Consider the following 20,423-nt stretch of genomic DNA (forward strand, 5'->3'; position numbering starts at 1 on the left):
ACATAACCGGATCCGATCTCTCGTCACAATTGCCATATGAGCTCTTAGCTGTTTTTGTTTTGTTTTTTTTTTTCAGGTTTCCGCTTGGAAAATTTTAATAATCTTTCAGTCATTTTTCTCGATTATTATTTCTCGATAGTAGTGAGATAAGGGAAAATTGTCCCGCTTAAGACATAGACTCAAATTCGTCCTAGTTGAATTTTCCTTCACTATCCGTTAGTCCTTTTATCGCCCTCTTTTTCCTCCTTCCTCCTTTTCCCTCTCTTTTCCGCCCCCCGTTAGTCTTCTTCCTTTTTATTTTTTTACATGAACAGCTTATGATACGGAATGCAATGTGATGCATTTATGTACCTTCTGATTAAAAGCACAAAAGAAAAAAGTTTAAAATTTTTTTTTTTTTTAACTCAAAGATGCAGGATCCAGGTCAATTTTTTTGAAAAAAAAATTAAAAACTTGGATCCAGGTCAATTTTTTTTTTTCGAAAATGAGTTAAGAATATGGTCTGACAGAGCTCGAAGAGATGTATCGATAGGTCTATTCAAAATGGACTAATCTTTAATTCTGATTGAGTTACAAATTGTTCCAAAAGGCCTTAGAAATGGCTTAAGTCCCTTATCTTCTAAGCGACGAACAATGCAGTGATTTGGACTGATTTGGAATGCAGTGAAGCAAATTCCGATGGGAAAGTTAACTAGGAAGTCGTTTTTAAAGTTTCAAATTTCTATAATTGTGATTTGTGAGAAAGATATTTTCATTGTGTCTTTTTATGGCACTTGGTATTAACCAAGTGACATATAGCAGTCGCCAATTCTGTCGGTCTGTCGGTCTGTCTGTCGGTCCCGGTTTTGCTACTTTAGGCACTTCCAGGTAATTTAAATCCCGACCGGATCTGATGACATTGGGGGGAGTTGGAGGGGGAAAACCTAAAGTCCCGGTTTTGCTACTTTATGCTCTTCCAGGTAAGCTAGGACGATGAAATTTGGCAAGCGTATCAGGGACCGGACCAGATTAAATTAGAAATAGTCGTTTTCCCGATTTGACCATCTGGGGGGGGGGAGTAGGGGCCGGTTAATTCGGAAAAATAGAAAAAATGAAGTATTTTTAACTTACGAGCAGGTGATTGGATCTTAATGAAATTTGATGTTTGGAATGATATTGTGTCTCAGAGCTCTTATTTTAAATCCCGACTGGATCTGATGACATTGGGGGGAGTTGGAGGGGGGAAACCTAAAATCTTGGAAGACACTTAGAGTAGAGGGATCGGGATGAAACTTGATGGGAAAAATAAGCGCAAGTCCCAGATACATGATTGACATAATCGGAACTTATTTGCTCTATTTGGGTTAGTTGGGGGGGGGGGAGTAAGTCTTAAAAATTAGAAAAATGAGGTATTTTCAACTTACGAACGGGTGATCGGATCTCAATGAAATTTGATGTTTAGAAGTATATCGTGTCTTAGAGCGCTTATATTTAAATCCCGACCGGATCTGGTGATGGGGGCGGGGAGTTGGGAGGGGGAAACCTAAAACTTGGAAAACACTTAGAGTGGAGGGATCGGGATGAAACATGGTGGGAAAAATAAACACAAGTCCTAGATAGATGATTGACATAAACGGAACGGATCCGCTCTCTTTTGGGTAGTTGGGGGGGGTATTTCTGAAAAAATAAAAAAAAATGAGGTATTTTTAACTTACGAACGGGTGATCGGATCTCAATGAAATTATTTAGAACGATATCGTGGCTCAGAGCTCTTATTTTAAACCCGACCGGATCTGGTGACATTGGGGTTGGGGGGAGTTGGGAGGGAGAAACCTAAAAATTAGAAAACACTTAGAGTGGAGGGATCGGGATAAAACTTGGTGGAAAAAAAACACGAGTCCTAGAGTCCCAGAACGGATCCGCTCTCTTTGGGGTAGTTGGGGGGGGGGGGTTAATTCTGAAAAATTAGAAAAAATGAGGTATTTTTAACTTACGAACGGGTCATTGGATCTCCATGAAATTTGATTTTTAGAAGGATATCGTGTCTCAAAGCTCTTATTTTAAATCCTGGCCGGATCTGGTGACATTGGGGGAAGTTTTGGGTGGGGAGACCTAAAATGATGGGAAACGCTTAGATTGGAGGGATTGGGATGAAACTTGATTGGAAAAATAAGCAAAAGTCTTGCATACGTAATTTACATTATTGGAACGGATCCGCTCAATTGCGGGGGGCGGGTAATTCTGAAAAATAAGAAAAATGACGTATTTTTAACTTACGAAGGAGTGATCGGATCTTCATGAAACTTCATATTTAGAAGGACCTCGTAACTCCGATATCTTATTTTAAATCTCAACCGGATCAAACGTAATTGGGGGGGGGCAGTTGGGGGGACCGGAAATCTTAGAAAATACTTAAAGCGGTGAGATCAGGATGAAACTGGATGGGAAGAATAGAAACTTGTCTAAGATACGTGACTGACATAACTGGAACGGATCTGCTCTCTTTGGTAGAATTGGGAGGGGGGAGGTAATTTTGAAAATTGAGGTATTTGTAACTTACGAAAGGGTGACCAGATCTTAATGAAATTTGATATTTAGAAGGATCTTGTGCTATAAAGTTCTAATTTCAAATTCTGACCAGATCCTGTGACATTCGGGGGAGTTGGAAGGGCGGATCCGCTCTCTTTGGGGGAGTGGGGGCGAGGGTTAATTCTGAAAGATTATAAAAATGAGGTATTTTTAACTTACGATTTAAGAAGGAAACATGTTTGAGAAGGAAGCATGATAAGAAAACAATTTACAATATGCATAACAATTGTAACAGATTTTACATGGAACCCCCTATATTTTACCTCCCCCCCTTAATGTGTAAATATACAGTCGAAATTATATATTTCCCCTCTATTCCCCCAATGCGTCTCTCTTGTTTCATACCTTGTACTTATTAATTGAATTAACTGTTTAAAAGAACAACCGGAAAACAAGTGATGGGTGACAGAATGCATTGGTTTTATATAATTTCGACTATATATTTGCTTTTTAGGGGAAGGGGGGTTGGCGGTAAAGTATAGGGGGGATCCATGCAAAAGGTGTTTGCTACAGCTATTGTGCGTATTATGAAGTGTTTTCTTTAGGGGGTGATTAAGTGAACTGATGGAACTCGAAAATCCCATGTTAAATTGAAAATTTATATTTAAAAAGTACTCAAGTATTCATTGGCGGAAGATGCCGCTTTTAATATCAGGCCATAGCTTCTTGAAGATGCTACAAAATGTTTGAAAGGATTTTGTTCTATTTCCTCTAATTGCTTAGAAATCTTAGAAAATGTCTAGGTATTTTTCACAAGTGTACTCTATGAAGGATATTGCTTTTGGAACAAAATTGGTACTATCATGTGCAGAAGACAATAACCTATAAGATGATTGGAACCATTTTTTGATGTATTTTCCTGTTTTCTAACAGTCCCCTAGAATATTTTCAGCTACCTGAAATTTTTACAAGTCGGTTGCCATAAAGAATCGTTTCAGATCGCCGATAATAATAGACGAAAATGACAAGCTGGAATAATCAGCTGCTTGTTAATAGTGTGAAATTTTCATAAATTATTTCAATGCAATGAAGAAACATAGAAATGAGAAATAGTCAGGAGCCTTCAGGAAAGTTATGCACACAAAGCCGAAATCATGGGGAAAATTAAATCAAAGCGAGGTATGGAACTGCGAAACTGCGAGAAATTTGGGGATAGGCTAGTGGATAAAGAACCGAAAAGAGTCTAAGGCGGACTATTGCATGGAAGTTGGAAAGAATGGACTGGTCAACCCCAAACGAGGCCACGACTACTTTTACCAAGTACAATCAGTCAGCTTGAATGTGCTCAGCTATATACTTGCTTTTTCATGATTTTTACCCAGAAAGACTTCTACATTGAAAAGATAGACCGCAATCCAGGCTTTTGGACCGAAAAGATTTTTCCCAAGCTGAAAGGATTCTTCATTGATGCTTTGATCCCAAAGTTCCACAGGGGGTTCCAATACAAGAGCCGTACTTATAAGATTAATCGTCTAGTACCGGTAACAGGAAAATTCATTTTCCTTACATTCTATCCTTCTTTGTAGTTACATACTTAATTGTATTGTCATTTGAAATAAAATACCTTTGTTTATATTGCTTGTCCTCCAACTTTATCAAACAGTTCGTAGTAACGAACTGTAGTAAAGAGCGACCCGGCTCAATAGTAACCGAAACTCTAAAAAATGGAATTTTGGTACCAATAGCTACATCAAAAGAATCGCATTTTAATGCTGATTTTAAATATATTAAATAAAAAAACAAGTTTTTTCAACTGAAAGTAAGGAGCGACATTAAAACTTAAAACGAACAGAAATTACTTCGTATATAAAAGGGGCTGCTTCTTCATCAACGCCCCGCTCTTTACGCTAAAGTTTGACTCTTTCTCCCAACTCTTCTTTTTAAAACAGTAAAAAACTTTAGCGTAAAGAGCGGGGCGTTGATGAGGAAGCAGTCCCTTTTATATACGAAGTAATTTGTGTCCGTTTTAAGTTTTAATGTCGCTCCTTACTTTCAGTTGAAAAAACTTGTTTTTTTATTTAATTTCTGAATGTTTTTGAATAAATGCATGTTTTGATTTTGGCTCTCCGCAGAGTAATAATTGAAACAAAATTTGAATTTTTTTTTTTTTTTTTTTTTTTTTTTTTTTTTGCTGAATGGCTTACTCATAATTTTGATCGAATGATTTTGGGAAAAAAGAGCGGGGGAGGAAGCCTAGTTGCCCTCCAATTTTTTGGTTAATAAAAAAAGGCAACTAGAAATTTAATTTATTACGAATGGTTTTATAAGTAAAAGATATACGTAACTTATAAACTAGCTTACGTGAACAATTTTTTATTCTCATATTTTTATTACACATATGAGAGGATTCACCCCGTCGTCAGTACCTCTCTCTTTATACTAAATCTTAAATTTTGGCCCAATTAATTAAGAATGACCCCTGAATCACAAAAGCCGTAGAATAAATAGTTGACATTACTAAAAATACTTTAGCGTAAAGAGCGAGGTATTAGGAGGAGGTGAGCCCCTCATATGGGTAATAATTTCTGTTCGTTTTAAGTTTTGATGCTGCTCCTTACTTCCAGCTGAAAAAAAACTTTTTCATATATATTTTTTCATTGTTTTTTTTTTAATAATGTTAGTAAATCCTGCGCTCCCTTCATGGAAATTTTCTTCCCACATGACCAAGTCCTCGATGGAAAGTTCCCCCAGTATATCCCCCTCTTTTCGACCCCTCTCCCCGACCAAAAAATTCTCCTGAAAACACCTGTACACTTCCCAATAACCATTACTATATGTAAGCACTGGTCAAAGTTTTTAACTTGTAACCCCTCCCACGGAGACTATGGAGGAGTAAGTCGTCTCCAAAGACATAGTTATAAGGTTTTTCGACTACGTTGAATAAAATGGCTATCTCAGAATTTTGATCCGTTGACTTTGGGAAAATAATTAGCGTGGGAGAAGGCCTAGGTGCCCTCCAATTTTTTTGGTCGCTTAAAAAGGGCACTAGAACTTTTTATTTCCGTTTGAATGAGCCCTCTCGCAACATTCTAGGACAATTTGGTGGATACGATCACCCCTGGAAAAAAAAAACAAAACAAAAAAAAAAACAAATAAACACGCATCCGTGATCTGCCTAAAAGTCATAGAACACTACTGTAGAAATTTCAAGCTCCTATCTGCAAAAATGTGGAATTTTGTATTTTTTGTCAGAAGGCAGATCACAGATGCGTGTTTATTTGTTGTTTTTTTTCAGGGGTGATCGTATCAACCCAGTGGCCCTAGAATGCTGCAAAAGGGCTCATTCTAAAGGAAATGAAAAGTTCTAGTGCCTTTTTTAAGTGACCAAAATCTCGGAGGGCACCTAGGCCCCCGTCCCACGCTAATTATTTTTCCAAAGTAACCGGATCAAAATTCTGAGATAGCCATTTTATTCAGCATAGTCGGAAATCCTTATAACTAAATCCTTATAAGTGTACAGACGTCTTCAGGGGCGTTTTCATTTGGTCTGGGGCAGGGTTGAGAAGAGAGGGATATGCTGGGGAAACTTTTCATGGAGGAAGAAAATTTCCATGAAGGGAGCGCAGGATTTCCTACTATTATTAAAAAAAAAACAATGAAAAAATAAATATGACAAAGTTTTTTCAACTGAAAGTGAGGAGCAGCATTAAAACTTAAAAGGAACAGAAATTATTACGCATATGAGGGGCTCACCTCCTCCTAATACCTCGCTCTCTACGCTAAAGTATTTTTAGAATTTCAACTATTTATTCTACGGCTTTTGTAATTCAGGGGTCATTCTTAAGAAATCGGGACGAAATTTAAGCTCTAGTGTGAAGAGGGAGGTACTGTTGAGGGGGTGAGCCCCCCTCATATATGTAATAAAAATGTGAGAATACAGAAGTTCCTTACGTAAGCTAATTTGTAAGTTACGTATGTCTTTAACTAGTAAAATTTATTTTTACTAATAATTTTACTAATAAAAAAATTCGTAAGAAATTAAAAGTTCTAGTTGCCTTTTCAGGTAACCAAATAATCGGAGAGCAACTATACCTCCTTCCCCGCTCCTATTTTTTTCTCAAAATCGTTTGATCAAAACTATGAGAAACCCATTTAGCCAAAAAAATAAATACCCAAATTTCGTTTTAATTATTCATCTGTGGAGAGCATAAATCAAAACATGCATTGATTAAAAAACGTTAAGAAATTAAATTAAATAAAAACAAGTGTTTTTAACTGAAAGTAAGGAGTGACATTAAAACATAAAACGAACAGAAATTACTTCATATATGAAAGCGGCTGTCTCCTCATCAATGCCCCGGTCTTCACGCTAAAGTCTGACTCTTCCTCTTAACTCTATTTTTTAAAACAGTAAAAAACTTCAGCGTAAAGAGCGGGGCGTTCATGAGGAAGCAGTCCCTTTCATATACGAAGTAATTTCTGTTCGTCTTAAGTTTTAATGTCACTCCTTACTTTCAGTTTTATTTTTTTTTTAATTTAATTTGTAAGAAAACTTTGGTTTTCTAAGAATCCTCGAAGAAAGCTTTCAACTAAGTTCGCTGTTTAGTTTCGAATTAATGAAATGAGGTATTTTAAATAGCCTATCCCTAGGAAATAAAGTGGAAAAAACAATAAATTTTAAAATGCATTCTATGCATGCCGTCACAGTTGCATATACATGGGCATTTTGTACTTGAGAATGATAGTGCTCTTTTGCTCATTTTCTAATCTCCCTTGGTCGGTAACCAAGCTTTGCAAGACACTGTCAAATATATTATTATTTCTCGGCTGAAGCATCTCACCAAAGGAAGCTGTCAATCAAAACCTTTGACAAGACTTGATAATTGGTGCTATTTGAAGTTTTGACAATCGACGATCTCTAGAGAATTAAAAGACAGAAGGGTAACCTTACTTCAATTCTGAAGCTCCATGTTTTCAAGTTCACTTAATCACGGCCTTAACATGTTTCCTTCTCTAGGCTTATACCCCTAAGCTGTAACTATTGCTGACGAAATTGGAATTCCCTAAGAAGCAAAGTCCTGCGGATATAACTGTTCCAGTCATCTATGCAGTCAGCACAGTAAAGGGAAAATATTTTTACACTGTGACAGTCATCAATGATGATTTCACATTCATGAACTTAGCTATTGACTTTTAATTAGTTCCCAATCCTTTGGGCACAGACAACGCGGGTTTTAATGCGCAATTTAACGTATTTAAAACGTTTTCCATGAATTTGATGAGCAGAAATGGAAGTCATTCAAGAATCTATGTCAAAAGATAAGGATAAAATTGTAACTGAAGTGTATGAAAAAATTCCTACCTATAAAGAACGGTGTCGATAATACAAAAGGGTAAGGTAATAATTTTTGATGTTATTCTAAAGTCTGGTGTTGAATATTTTAATAGCCTTGCAGACTCAAAGGACTGCAGGTACATACACAGGCTCTTGGTTCGTTTTTTAGGGGGGGGGGGATTAACTTAAAAATCAACGAAAATTGGTTCTATTAGTCTGTGGCCTTTTGAAAGAAAATTACTGGTACTTATGTATTATACCTAACACACTCAAGAAGTGTAGTTACGTTAATCATAATGAAATACACCAAAACATGATGTAAATATAATACTTTAGTTTATACAATAGTATAATTTGGGCTATATATTTGCAAATTAGGGGGGGGGGGATATATCTCCCTTTATATCCCTATCTCTCTTGTTTATTAAATATGTCAGCTAAATAAATCAGTTTGGTTTCATTTGTTATCACAGTTCCAGTTATTAATTTTTCCGTTTTGTTGTTATTATCTCGTTTCTCTTTTGCTATTATTTGATTTGTTTCTTTAGCCTCAGATCTATTTTGTAGTAACAAGCTGTCTGTTCAAATCTGAAGGCATAAATGTAATTAAATCAGATTTGTTACAAACTATCTGTATTTTATTACAGGAAATTACTGTGCTTAGAAATCAAAACGAAAAACTAGGGATGAATATTAAAGGGGGCCTAAGAGGTCAGCCTGGTAATCCCCTGGATCCACTTGATGAAGGGGTTTTTATCTCAAAAGTGTCTCCTGGAGGTGCTGCTGAAAGAGATGGCAGATTACGAGTAAGAATTTATTTATATTATATCTATTTATATTCTAGCAATAAATTATGTGTTAAGAGCGTAAATGATTATTTGAAAAAAACAATTTTTATACAGGTTGAATTTCCCATAGCTTCCCTGCAATTCTAAATTTTCTTGAATTTAAACACTTCTTTTTCAAATTTAAAGGAAAACTTGTTTTCTTGATAATACCTGAAAAAAATGTACACATGCCTGCATTTAATTTTGATTTATTATCCCACAATATAATTACCTTAACTGAAAAATGTAACTGTTGTAGTGAGGGCAAAACCTGCTAGGTTACGTAACTGTTTGCAATATTACCCCTTTTCATAAGAATAATATTTACTAATTTTATTGTTTTATAATTTACTTCTTTTTCATATTTTACGGGATGTTTGTATTTTACTTGTATAATGCATATTTTCTGAATATATTTCGCTATAATATATTTTGTTTTTCTCATTCAGAAGTCGCAAATTCAGTTATACAGTTGTTAGTACCGGTTTGTTAGGGATAGAACTCCTTCGAGAAGAACAGAAGGGTTGCTCGGCAAAGCATAAGAAACTAAACGGGTAATTAATAAAAGAAAAACTTTCAAAAATTTGTTTTAAAAAAATAAATGGGGTAATTAATGAAATTGGGGGAAATTATAATATTTCGTGGCGGCGTACCTGATCTGGATTTAGTCTGGGAAGCAGTACAAAATAATTTTAAGGAACAATAATCATAGAAATAATATTTAAAAAATAGAATTAACAAAATAAAAAATAAATAAATAAAAACTAAAATAAATAAAGTATTAAATAAAATTTAATTTGAAAATAATATTAGAAACTACAATATTTCCCTCAAGCGTCAAAAGTGTATATAAACAGAATGATTTATTTATAAAAAAAAAATCTCCTTCGTTCTATCTGAATTGTAATGCTGTTAAATCTGAAAGCCGTTAATGATTTTTTTATTGAATCTTGAAGCCATTTTGATTTACCGTCAGACGAAAATAGCAAATTAAAAGCAAATTTGATCGTCTTTAATGTTTTATCTCAGGCGGTTTCACTCTTTACGAGTTTAAAAACAGTGGTCACGATTCTCAAATAGATGAGTATACCAACTAAAGGTCTGTCTACTAATCTACTGACAACCTAGTGACAGGGCCGTTTCCAGGATTTTTTTCTGTGGGGGGTACACAAAAAAACGCATAAAACCTTATTTATATCCATTTTGTTACTTTTTTACGAGTCAGACAAACACTTGGGGAGGGGGGAGGGGTTTAAACCCCCCATCCCCTTCCCTTGATACGACCTTGTCCAGAGAGGTGTAATATTCCTGTTATAGTCATAGCCAAGTCAAAATACCTAATTATGAAGACCTACCTTTGGGACTTAATCTCAGATGACGTCACTCTTGAACGATGTTTAAGCAGGGGGTATGCTTACTGTCACAGCCTTATGAGAATTTTAACAGAATGTTGAAAAAGTACCAAGCTGCTAGACATGTAGTCCAAAGTGCAGTTCTAATTTTATTTTATATTGATTTAATTTTATGTAGTTTTGTATGATTTGTATATTATATTATATCGAAAATTGTGTATCTTGTTATACTATATTAATATGCACTTTAATATATTATAGTTTTTATAATATTGAAATAATATAATTTTTGCATGGATTTAATATCCCAGAGTTGGTGTATTCCGACTAAGAGTCGAACATGTCTACAAATCTACCAATATCCTAGAGAGGGTTAATATTTATGTTGTTTCAAAGCCAAGTCAAAAAACTTAAGTTAATGGCTTAACGAACCTTCAGTTTTAAAGTTTAGTTTGTCAGTTACACTCTTTAAGGTAAAAAAGTGATTTTTGTCAAAATTTGATATTGGTTGGGCAAAGGAATCATTTTTCCCTATTCCTGCCCCACCGTCGTGATTCTGATTCCTACCCATATTCCGATCCTATTTCTATAGCTTAGAAAACCTTCAGTTTTAGCTTACTAACGTTTTTCAACGTGACATTTACAACCTTTTACGTTAAAAAATAATATTATTTACATGGGACACGAACAGGATTCTCCTCGATTTTGATACTACCTCACAGCTATATTGTCAAAATATTTTATCTACACTTTGGCCCTCTGTCAACCACTTTTATTAACCACTATCCCCGAAGGCCGGGATATAAGACTAATTTGTGGTCTTTTAAACTTGATATCTGTTTACTTTTTTTTAAACTCGTTTTTTATTTGTTTCTGTTGTACCAATTCCTATGTATTTTCGGACGTACAATGTTGTGTGGAAGTTTTTTTGGTTCAACCACTCCTTAATTATTTTTATAACCAAGATTATTTTATTTGAGTTATTATTCCTCCGCGTATTGTTCTACTTATAACATATCACAGTAAGATTTAGATGCATCTTGTTTTTCTTCTTACTTGGGGCTATAGTTCGATAAAATTCTAGTTATGCTGATATAGGTAGATAACAAGATGGCATTTTACTGTTTTCTTTGCTGGAAAACAAAATGTGTCTGAAGTTGGACATCTTCCCCCTTCCCATCCACCAAATTGAATTGGTATTGCAGATAAACGAGTATCCAGAACTGAAGCTTCAGTTAAGACATAAGAGATATTTATCAGGACTTAACAATATAATAGTTTTATTGGATAATTGCCAAAGACAGGATTGAACGCAACACTAAGTTGAAATTAAAGATTACGACACACATACACACAGCCACGGACACTAAAAGACAAGAGTAAAAGAGGTTTTTATAACTTTTCTTTTAGAAGCATTAATCTTAAAAAAAAAGAAGTTAGGTGATATAAAGCCACATACAGAAGTTAGCAGAGGAAGGTTTTGTAATATATCAGAGAGTTACTTTCTGCTTTGGTGGAATTTTGGGAATCGTTCCCTGGTTCTCGATTCATCAAGATTAACCGTTCCCTGGGCTACAAGGTCCGTTTTGAGTGCGAGATTTTGTTCTTCTTGCACACACAACCAACAAGCCAAATTTATTTAACTTGAAACTTCAAGGCGAAGAAAATATTGGTGGAATCATTTAAGATGTAGTCGCCTTCACAAAATGGCTGATGTTGCGGGGGTCTCTATCTCTCTGTCCCTCTATCTTCCCCTCGGTCCTTCTTTTGTTTTTGATCTTCTATTTGCTTTTTTTTTTTTATCATAAGTGGTGGTAATGTTGCCCAATGATTGTCACTGCCAAGAAGAAATTAGCTGAAAAAATGACTAAGTCAAATAAATAATTTTTGTATAAAATTAAATAAAGATATTTTATAAATATACATGTATAAATAGATATTTTCATCTAAAATAAAATATATTTAAAAGTAAGATATATTTGTATAAAATGAAATAAAACCTATAAAGTTTGTATAAAATAAAATATATATTTGTTCTTTAAAATATATTCTAAAACGGCTAAGTTGAAATCATAATATTTTCTGGCCTTTGGTGAGTTACGAGTGCATCTAAAAAGGCTGCACATTGTTTAATAATATGTCTATAGAACTTGATTAATCTTTTACCCGTGTCACTTTTTGTTGTTTCCTTTTTTAGTAAGCTTAATGACCAATTTATAGTTGATAGAAAAATTTGTTTCCTCGAATGATTCCATCTGCTCATTCAGTGATTTTTTTTGCAATTTTTTTTTTCTTATTTTTGGATCCAATTTGGATTTATTTTTTCTCTGTCAGTTTAGTTGTTGTAGTTTGTTTTGTTTTTTTTTCTCCTTTTTTCTTTAAGTGCTTCGTCTTGTGGTGTTGGTTGGTAGATGTGGTGTCGTGGTGCCCGTCTTGTGGTGTCGATTGGTCGATTTGACGGATTTTTCAATAGATATATAAGTAAATAAATATTCACCTGTTTAATTTTTACTATTCAAGCTAGAATGCGGATAGTAGAAGTGAATTTACTCGAATTATTCCATCTGCTCATTCATTGATTTTATTTGCAATTTTTTTTTTTCTTATTTTTGGATCCGTTTTTTTCTGTCAGTTTAGTTGCTGTAGTTTGTTTCTTTTCTTCTTTTTTTTTAAGTGCTCCATCTTGTGATGCCTTGATTTGACGGGTTTTTCAATAAATATATAAATAAATAAATATTCATCTGTTGAATTTTTATTATTCAGGTTGGAATGCGAATAATAGAAGTGAATAGCAACACCCTACTTGGTGCCTCCCATCAAGAAGCGGTGCAAGCTCTTCGTAATGCTGGCGACACCATTCGACTCCTCGTCTGTGACGGCTATGACCAGAGCGTAGTGGAAAAGTTACAAGATGAAGGCAGAATACCGAGACCTCAATCAAGTATCGATAAAGAATTTTCGCCACCTGTGAGTGATTTTTTCCCGTTCCATTTTTTTTCTTAATGTTCCCCCTCAAAATTTTAAATGATTTGTTGCAAAAATTTAGGACTAAAGTACCTAGGATAGTGAAAATCAAATCTTGTTTTTCGAGTTAGTTTGGGAACTTCCACGTCCTTATATATATATTTAAAAATTAGGAACTCAATTTAAATGTCGAGAATTATTGTTTAGTATTCTCTGTTTATTTTCATAAAGAAATTTGTATCTATCTGAACAATAAGTAGGGGTGGGGGGTAAATTAAAAAAAGAAAACAAACATGAGTAAAAAATCAACAACAACAAAAACAAAAAACAGCTGAGACCATGTGGCACCAAATAGCTTAGTAATGTATAGTTTTCTTTTGAAGGTGAAATGACTTTAGGAATCAACAGCTAGTTGATATTTAATTTTTAGGGACGGAAAGCTTTGTCAAATTTATCAAATTAGCTTTGCTCATTTAGTTCCACGTTTACTTGGCATTTCTTAAAAAAAAAATAATGACACTGCCCTTAAAGCCTCAAAATCTTAAAACTTAGGAAAATCTTAGAAAGAAAAAAAAAATTATTTTTCACTTTCGTATGCATAGAGTTAGCAACATTTATTGTGTTGGATGCTAAAACTATGGAAACTTCTCATTTTCACCATGTTTTAAGAGAAATTCTCTGAAAAAGAATTTTCAAAAAAATAATCTGAGGGTTGTTTTTATTTGAAATGAGTGACTATGACTGGTTAAAAAATATATATATAAAAAAAAATGGTGATATTCCCATTGTCCAGTGCTTAGCAGATACTCTTGTGGATTTCAAATCATTGTAAGCAGTAAGCAGCAGCTTCATAGTAAGCAGTAATTCAACAACTTGGTTTCTTCGTATGCGAGTTTTTCATCTCAGAAATCTCACGATACCAGGACAGCTTGCTCTGGATTCTGGTTTAAGTGTTTAAACCTGAATGTGCATCCGTGGCCAGATTCCGGTTAAATCTGAATGTTGAAAATAATGAGCAGCACCTGACTTATAAAAACTGATCATGCAAAGTTAAAGAGGGTGTTTTTTAAAGGTAAAAACAAGACTGAAAAACTTCCAATCTACAGCAAAACTGAAGAAGTATATTTAAGAAGGTAGTAATTGACTTAATTAAAGTTGACCTTTCATTTATCTTGTACTCACACAAGAACTTGCACATAACTCTTTTTGGAAGAGGTGCTAAAATTCGTCCAAACAGCCAATAAAATTGCACCATATCTAAGCAGAATTATGAGGAAGCTGAGTCTATATTTTCGCACGTAAAAAAACGGTTCTACTAGTTAAATCAGTAGTGAGAGTCCTTTTTATGGATTCAGAACCAGGTTTTACCGATTCACTAGAAGAAGGTTTTTCGAGGTTATATGTTAAGGTATAAATTTTGGTGGATCTTGATGAGAAAATACGAAGAGACGGTTTGGGAAACCCTTTATTTAAAATAAGCATACAACAAAATAAATAATCCACCCAAGAAACAGAGCTTGTACCTGGAGTGGGGAACACTATATAGCCTAAAGAAGAGAAGATAAAAGGACAAAAAAAAGAAAGGATAAAACGACAAAAAAAAAACAAGAAGATAAAAGGGCAACACAAACCTCCTTACTGCAGTCCAGAGGCGGAACTCAACCATAGTTATAACCCACAAAAACCAACTAATAATTCTAACAATAAGAAATAAATAAACCAAATTCAAGAAAATTCAGATAATAAAAAAAAAATCCCATTATACGAATATAATAATGGCATGTTTTTCTCAAAATGGGCCGATTAATAGTTTTTTTTTATCACTGAAATTATTCTAAGCTTTAACCACCTCTCTCCCCTTCCTAATAAATAGTTTTCATCAGGTTGCAACGGTGCGAGGAGCATGAAGATCCCTCCAGTAAAAATGCTTTTGACTGGTATTTTGCGAAAGTTGGATCTTACAGGAAATGCACCCAAAAAAAAGAGTAACTGACGATTATGGAAAGGGATAGAAAGTCATTGCTATGACTATGAAATTCATAAGACGTTGAATCGATATTAACCGATTCGACGATTCGAACTGACGATAATGGAAAGGGATAAAAAGTCATTGCTGGCACATAAGACGTTGAATCGACATTTCAGTTGCTGATTCAACTGAAGACATTAATAAATATTATTGTGTAAAAATCCTTTGGTAGAATGTGTAAAAAATGTGTAAAATATCGTTGATAGAATTTTAATTTGATTCAGCTATTTGCATGACCTGACAAGATGAAAATGTTCGATCAATTGTGCTTGAGTAATTAGTTTAAGTATTCATATATAAGGCCATTGAGCCCTTTGGAATATTGTTTTTGTTATTGTTATTTATGAAAATAAATGGAAATTGAACTTGAACATAGAAAAAATCTGCAATATCCTGTCCTGACCTATTTTCTATAATCTACATGGGTGGTGGAAGGGGGGAGATATCCACCTTGAAAATTTAGGATTATAAAGTAATCATAAGGAAACCTTAGGAAAGAGAGTAGAATAGAGAAAAGCCGTGGAAATAATGTGTGTTGCCCCATTGTTGGCTGCTTGCCAACAGATTTTGACCCTTAATAAGGAAAAATGTAAGCTCCAATTTATGACAGAGTGACCACCATCCAGTTTTCCATAAACATTTTCTATACGCGATTAGGATTTCTAAACATAGAATTTTTAAACATTTTGTACAGCAACTGAATTACTAGATAGTACTCGAACAAAATTTTCTGAATAGCTCTGATAGAATGTAAATGTATGGGAAATGTATCAATCCTCAATCCAGGTAGATGCGCAATTTGAGTGTATATTATGTGTCTGTTGTACAAGGGATCCTTGAGACATCAGTTTTTTAAAGTGTTTTACAAGAGTAAAAATAGCGAGAAACACTGTTATAACCTAGTGATGAAAAAGAAGCATTCTATAGATACAGCAGATTGTCGTAACAAGAAAAATAGTCGAAGTGGACGAGAAAGTTGTTGTAACTGAGTAGTGAATGGTAATGGTAGATAGAGTAAATGGTACGTGGTAGATGGTAAATGGTAGGAGTATTGAGTGGTATTTGCTGTACTCAGTTAAGCAAAACAAGTCTCAAAGGAGAGTTAAGTGCCCTGGCGGAACAGTTAGACTTTAAAACCGATTGCTTATCTTGTTCGAGCTGAGTGGTTTCCGAGAAGAAGTAGCATTTAGCTACAGCAGATGCTGTCACTAAAATGTTCGTTATGAAAATTTTAAGTTTTTTTTTTAAATTAATCTTTTGAGCGAGGGTCAATAATCGCAACTTTTATCATTTTGTATTTGTCCTAAATATGTCACTCCTGGGAGTGGTAGGGGGAGTTGATGAATAAAGTCTCCATTGACAAATTTTTGTATTCTTCTAATTTTATGGAGTCTTAAGTCTTGATTTGCACTGATATTAGGAGTACAAATCAGTAATTCAACACAATAGAGAGAAAAAGATGTTTTATGTCCATACAAGGTATCATAATATGAATAAAGACAAAACACATTCAGTTTTGAAAATGAAATTAATTTTTGGAAAATCAGACCTTCGAAGAAAAATGATGACCCCTCTCCCCTCCTTAAACACAGTAGGTAGTAGAAGGGAGAGTATATCACCGTTTGGTATCTAAATAAGAATGAATATTCAATCGACAACAATAACAAATCCATGTGGCTGAATAAATTTGAACCCTGGATATATATGTATTAAACTGTGAGATAAAACTGTTTTTCTTTGTTTTTTGCATTTTCCTTGGTCTTGTGTTACCCTAGGTGTTGATTTAAGGGACTTACCTCAGTGCTGTGACTGATATATTTAGACTTTTGGGCAATTCATTTTGTTTTCAATTCTCCAGGGAATTGCGCATCTTCCCGTTCTTCCTTATCTACCTATACAGTGTTGCCACAATACATTTGCGAAGTATTTATTTTTTTTGATAAAGCCACAGATTACGTAAGTTGAATCGTTTATTTTCTGCATTTGGGGAAACCTGTGCAGAAGAGAGCGATAACAAACACGAAGAGCCGTATTGGTACCGGCGGGATATCCATCCTTAAACTGCTGGGGATAGGTGATTTGAGTATCCGCGCTTCCCACAGGTCCCCCAAGTTCTGAATCCGTGCCCACAAACTTGACACTCTCATCTGCGCATGCGCACTGGATCTTGCGCACCCACGTTTGCTTTTGATTTTTGAATTAGGCGCGAGCCGTGATTTTGGACTTGAGAAAATCCCTATTGTTCACCGAACTCGGAAATCCTCCGGAAGATGGCAGAACAGTACCGTGTAGCGAAACGTAAAATGATCTCGCCACGGAAAAGCGGAGAGGACATTTGTGCCTCCTGTAAGGTAGCACTTACGCCAGAATCCACCGCCTTGAACTGTGACAATTGTTCGAAGTGGTTGTGTACTCAGTGTATCGAGATGCCAATGACTAAATACAAGCTTATCAATAACCTTAGCGAGGGAAACGAGTTCCACTGGCTCTGTCCTCTATGTGAACTTGACCCACGCCAAAAGCGAGGCATAAGCAAGGAGGACGTTGCCAGCATTGTCAGTACCATAGTTGCAAACTCAACCAAGCAACTCAAGGAGGATATCAAAAGCGACATGGAAGACATGCTGTCTGGTCTTACAAAACGAGTTGGGGACATTGAAAGAGAAATGGATAAACTCTGCACAACGGATGACATGCGGACTGAAGTAAAAAAGCAGTTAGACGACGGCCTGCAAGCTATCTCAAAGACACTAGCCAGTGAAATAGATAAGAAGGTAGCCGAAGCGCTACAAACTGACAGAGAAAGACAAAGGCGCAAAAACAATCTTATCGCATTCGGGGTCCCAATCAACCCTTCTCTGTCAGTTGAAGCGCAAAACACAGCCGATAAAGCCTTCATCGAGGAATTCCTACAGAAAGAATACGGCATGCTTGTTACTGTCACAAATGTAAGGAGGCTGAATAAGCGACCTTCTTCAGCGTCTGCTCAAGATCCGCCCAAAACCACGGTACCAACTGTCTTCACGGTTAACAACCCTTCGTTGCCCAGGAAAATCGTGAACACGTCTTACGAAAGAAGAAATAACAAAGACGCTGTACAGTTCCGCCACGACAAAGTTAAAGCTGACAGGGACAGTAGAAAATTACTATTGGCAGAACTGCGTGATCGTGTCTCCAACGGTGAACTCGATCTGGTTATCAGGGGCAACAAAATCGTCCAAAAAAACCCGGAAGCAATGGTGGTGTGATTCCAATTTTCACCCCACCATTAGTGTATAGTGTAATTAGTTCTGCTTTTCCTGGTAAAAATAAAAATGTTGATGTAACCCTTAGTGACACTATTAGTGACAATTCGTCAGACTCGTTTGTAACTGCGGAGGCTTCCCAGGAAGAAGAAGAAGACTTGAGCTTTGTTTCTGTTGAGGAAGAAAGTGACTCTGGTGAAAATAACAACAGACAAACCATACTGGACAAAAGCCAACCAGAACCAGCAACCGTAAGTTCTGACTTTAGTGTATGTGTTACTAATGTTGACCAGTTGCCCAACAAAATTGATGAACTAAAAACCCTAATTGACTCAAAAAAGTTCGATGTGATCTTACTGACTGAAGTCTGCCCTAAAAACAGTAGTAACAAACTTCACGATTCCCATGTGAAAATCCCGGGTTACCAAGTTCTCTCAAATCTCTCGTCCCAGGGTTGCAAAAGAGGAACACTAGCCCTCGCTAAAGCAGGATACAATACAAAGATAATTGATGTTCCTCTCTTTTGCCCCTTTGTTGAGGCAGTTTGCTTTGATCTATGTGTGCCAGGGAGCCATGTGTCAGAGACAGTCAGAATCGGATGCATCTACAGAAGTCCCTCAGCCCCATCCCAATTTGTAACCGAACAAGCAATAGCAGAAATAATATGCACACTAAATTCGAACCTCAAAGGACATCTGCTTATTACCGGCGATTTCAATCTTCCATCTATAAACTGGATAAACGGTTTTGGATATGGTGCCACTCCAACCGAACAAGACAAGCAACAGCCTTTCCTAAATTGCCTCAGTGAATTGTCCCTACACCAGATAGTTGACCAACCAACTAGATACAGATTGTTTCAGCGCCCAACAATACTTGACCTGGTTATCTTGAATGACAAAAGCTTAGTTCAAAGTATTGATTACTCACCACCCCTTGGTAAAAGCGATCACCTAACTATAGAGCTCATGCTGAAAGTGAAGGTACTTAAGAACAAGCTAGTCAAAAAAGTGTTTGTCGACTACATTGCTATTCGAAATGAATTATCCACTACAGACTGGCCGAATGTACTAAGTGGCACAGTTGACGAACAATGGACCAAATTCAAGGGTGTTTTACTGAAAGCTCAGGATGCCCACACAAAGACCAGTTTCAAACCAAAACCTAGATCCCTCCCCTACATGACAAAAGACATCAAAAGAGAAATAAACAGGAAAAAGAGGTCATGGAAAAAGTTCAGGCAGTCAGGAGACCTGCAGCAACACACAAAATTCACCAAGGCACGAAACAAGCTGAGAAACCTCACCAGAAAACTCTACGAAAATCTGGAGTCCAATCTTGCCAAAGAAAGTAAGACAAATCCTAAAAAATTCTGGAATTATGTCTCTAGCAAGAACCACTCCCGTCGAACTATCTCCAGACTGGTGAAACCCTGTAGCACTACCGTAACCAACATAACTGATGTAGCAAACGAACTAAATAGGCACTTTGCTTCAGTTTTCACCTGTGAACCGGAAGGCCCCCTGCCAAACTGCCCGGGCTATGAAGCCCCCACAACGATGGAGCAAGTCAACATCGACCCCTCCAACATCCTCAAACGGCTTCAAAATCTTGACACGAATAAATCGGCTGGACCAGATCACTTACACCCAAGACTGCTGAAGGAACTGGCAACCATCATCGCAGGACCACTGTCTGACCTATTCCAAAAGTCTATTAATGCCAAATCTGTCCCATCTGATTGGAAAACTGCTTTTGTGACCCCAATATTCAAAAAAGGCAGCAGACTTAAAGCAGAAAACTACAGACCTATAAGTCTCACATCAGTAGTCGCAAAAATCCTTGAAAGAGTGGTCAATGATACAATACTGGAACATCTGAAAGTCAACAATATCCTATCCCCTAATCAGCATGGGTTTCAACCAGGAAAGTCAGTTGAAACAAATTTACTGGAAACATATGACATCATTACAGATTTGCTTGACAAAGGATTGCCAGTGGACCTAGTTTTACTAGACTTTGCTAAGGCCTTTGATAAAGTCCCACACAAAAGGCTAAGAGAAAAGCTTACTGCTGCCCAGTTACACCCCAACCTGGTTAATTGGCTTATGGACTTCCTGTCAGGACGAACCCAGAGAGTCAGGCTATTTGGTGCTGGAGGTG

The 20,423-nt window shown here is 36.0% G+C and overlaps 1 protein-coding gene across 7 annotated transcripts in view; it reads left to right on the forward strand.

The window, feature by feature from the left end:
- Window positions 1-20,423, forward strand: part of LOC136036499 (protein lap4-like) — a 199,287-nt gene that overhangs the window by 139,075 nt on the left and 39,789 nt on the right. For all 7 annotated transcript variants that reach the window (XM_065718780.1, XM_065718777.1, XM_065718781.1 and 4 more), the window contains 2 exons: window positions 8,491-8,649; window positions 12,786-12,989. In XM_065718780.1, coding sequence (XP_065574852.1) covers window positions 8,491-8,649; window positions 12,786-12,989 — 363 coding nt within the window. The remainder of the gene's footprint in view (window positions 1-8,490; window positions 8,650-12,785; window positions 12,990-20,423) is intronic.

The sequence above is a fragment of the Artemia franciscana genome, chromosome 15, assembly GCF_032884065.1.
Source record: "Artemia franciscana chromosome 15, ASM3288406v1, whole genome shotgun sequence".
Lineage (NCBI taxonomy): Eukaryota > Metazoa > Arthropoda > Branchiopoda > Anostraca > Artemiidae > Artemia > Artemia franciscana.